Here is a 2987-nt window from a genome sequence, read left to right as displayed (position 1 = left end):
AGTTGGTTTGATCTGGGATAGAAAAACTAAGCAGCCTAAAAACAGACCACAGCTTCACTGAAACTTAGCTTTGAGTCAGTTTGTAGCTCCTGATGCGACAGGATCAGATTATAAACCAGCAACAGCTGCAATCACCCAACAGAAACCTAAACACAGATTCTCTTCTTTCATTAAATAGATGGAGGTCACTGTTCTGTGTGGTGGCAGTAATACACAGCAGCAGTTCAATCACAAAGCTACACTGATGCTAGCAAGCCGTATTGTTTATGCTAATAGCTTTATATAATTTTACAGTAAACTACTGAACACTCTCTGCTGCTAAATAAATCCATATAAACTAAGGCAAATTTTAACAGTCGTGTGAAATAAACTGCAGTTACTAGCCATGAAAATTGTACTTACTTTAGAGTTTTGTTGGTGCAGATCAATTTTGCGGGATACCTTGGATAGAACTACCGCTTCCAATCAGTGTGCTGGGTATGGCGCTACACCAGCACACCCACTAGAAAGTACTAAGCGCACCCAGAGGAACACTGTCATTCTATTGGCTGGAACGGTTGCTAGGTGACGGTGCTCTCTGATCCATGAGCAAGCAGAGAGGTTTGCAAGCGCAGATCCGATCTGTGAGAGAGAGAGAGAAATTTTGCGCACAAGGAGGAAATCTGAGCGCAAACACAAAGATTTGAGAGAGAAAAGAGAATATTTGAAAGAGCAGAAGTTTTGAGTGCAAGCGTTAAAAGTTTTGAAAGCAAGAGATGAAATCCTGCTTGCAAATCGAATATGTGCGCTCTCGACTAATGGCAAAATTCTCCTTCCATATATTTGGTTTTCGGGTGAAATTTCAGAACTTAATGCGACCTCGTCGAAACTTTTGAATGCACATGTCCAACTGTTCAATGTTTCAGTACTTTTTGCACAACTTGCTGGTCTCTGACAAGGACCTTAACAGCAAAATTCACAGCAGGTGTTTGATTCATGAATAGAATTAATAAATTTCCTGGTTCAATTAGAATTTGTATTTAAACAGTCCTCCTTATCATGCCGTTCACATTTTAACATCATAAGACCAAGACAACACCTAACAGTTGATCAACGGTACCGCAACATTGCAAGACTTCAAACAGGATGTTCTCAGATGGAACTGGCCAGCTTAAGAGTGTCACAGTGTCATCAGCAGGTTGCAACAGAGATACAGAGAGACTGGAAGTCACAGAAAGGCAAAGAAGTGGACGTCCTTTGGCCACATCCCACACTGATGACCGCTTCATTGGGAACAGTTCCCTGCGGAACCGGATGATGAATGCCACTCAACTTCAGACAAATTTAAGGGAGGTGAGAGGCACTCAAGTGTCACATCAGACCATTCAAAACTGTTTACATCAGTGTGGTCTGTGTGATAGATGACCTGCAAGGGTACCTGACCACACCACCAGACAGGCATTATCATCTTGCATGGGCCAGGGAGCCTCAGTACTGGACGAGGGCCCAGTGAACCTCAGTGCTGTTCTCTGATGAAAGTTGATTCATGTTGAGCAGAAATGATGGCCACCAAAGATGTTGGAGATGTCAAGAACATGATGCATGAACCACTGTTATCACCAGATGAACCTTTGGTGGTGGTGGTGGTGTTACAGTGTGAGCAGGTGTGTCTAGTCAATACAGAACTGCCCTACACTTTATGAATGGTACAGTGACAAACTTGTACTACCTGAATAACATCACTATTCCAGTCATTGTGCTTCTGCATGAACAACACAGGCCTAATTTCATCTTCATAGATGACAGTTCTCCAGCTCATCGAGATTGCATCAATGTGTCAAGGCTACTGGGGACTGGGGTACCTCAGATGGTGGGGCCTGCACTTTCTCCAGATCTGAATCCCATAGAAAACCTATAGGATCAGCTGAGTCATTTTATTTAGGCTCATAACTCTGTACCCCAGAACCTCAATGACCCGAGGGGTGCTCTTCAAAAAGAGTTGGATGCCATGCCTCAGCAGACAATAAGTCAACAAGTGAACACCATGTCTCACTTACTCACTCACTCACTCACTCACTCATCAATACTTCCTCAAGTCGAATAGTGCTTTCTCATCTTCAGAATGATTTCTTGTGAACTCTTAAACCAGATGTGAAATGTAACATTGCCACGTGAATGCTTTTCTTTTTCTTGTAGAACAACCAGGTGGTTGGAGTGGGCAGTGGGTCAACCATTGTATTTGCAGTGGACAGGTTGGGTAAGTAAAACAAACTGAAGTTTTAATGAAATATATAATTGAAATTCTATGATGGTCTTGCAACCTGTCCAGGGTTTAGTGCAGTGTAAAATATTAGCGAGGTCTGACTGGATCTTTTTTTAATCTGTATTTAGTGCTTAAAATTTTTGAATTTTAATGTGTTATTTTTAAGGCTTTAGAAGTGCTTTAGTCTTGGATAAAGTGCTTGAACTGAATTTGTGTCATTGGATATTGTCATCCAGTCCAGGTAACCTGGACACATTTTGACTTTAGTCTTTCACAAATATATAAAAGGCTGCAGACAATTTCCAAGTAGGGGAACACCAATCATCATCTGTTAGAATAAGGTGATGAAGCGGGAAAAGAACGGGATTAGTAACAGCACTGATTTCAGTCAGCAGTGAAATCAATTCAAAAAAGGTTAAAAAAACAACAACTGGACTTCTATTCTGTAGTTGAAGACGTTTCACTTCTCGTCCAAGGAGATTTCTCAATTCAGAAATGGAGAGTGTGGAGTTGAGCTTTTAAAACTGAGATGTGATGTAAACTGGATTGCTTGCAAATTGTTCTCACTCTCCTAACAATAGAGGCTCGTTGGGGTCATTGTTTGTCTGACTCACTGATGGGCCACTCTGGTCACATGAGTGCAGGTGTTGATTGGAGTGAAACTGACTGGGTATCAGGCCTAAAGCTCCATTATATGTTTTTGAAAGCTGGAATCTGAGACCTCCTCCTCTGTTTAATGTTGGTT

The 2987-nt window shown here is 41.6% G+C and overlaps 1 protein-coding gene across 4 annotated transcripts in view; it reads left to right on the top strand.

The window, feature by feature from the left end:
* Positions 1-2987, top strand: part of rpia (ribose 5-phosphate isomerase A (ribose 5-phosphate epimerase)) — an 18343-nt gene that overhangs the window by 6030 nt on the left and 9326 nt on the right. Inside the window, exons 2-3 of one of the 4 annotated variants that reach the window (XM_037977711.1) lie at positions 1166-1332; positions 2176-2236. The exons of 1 other annotated variant lie outside the window; for it this stretch is intronic. In XM_037977711.1, the coding sequence (XP_037833639.1) occupies positions 1294-1332; positions 2176-2236 (100 nt within the window). In that variant the 5' untranslated portion in view covers positions 1166-1293. The remainder of the gene's footprint in view (positions 1-1165; positions 1333-2175; positions 2237-2987) is intronic. 2 more of the 4 variants (XM_037977712.1, XM_037977710.1) reach the window with 2 other exon arrangements.

The sequence above is a fragment of the Kryptolebias marmoratus genome, linkage group LG10 (assembly GCF_001649575.2).
Source record: "Kryptolebias marmoratus isolate JLee-2015 linkage group LG10, ASM164957v2, whole genome shotgun sequence".
In the NCBI taxonomy this organism is placed as follows: Eukaryota; Metazoa; Chordata; class Actinopteri; order Cyprinodontiformes; family Rivulidae; genus Kryptolebias; species Kryptolebias marmoratus.
This window is presented reverse-complemented; position numbering and strand designations above follow the sequence as displayed.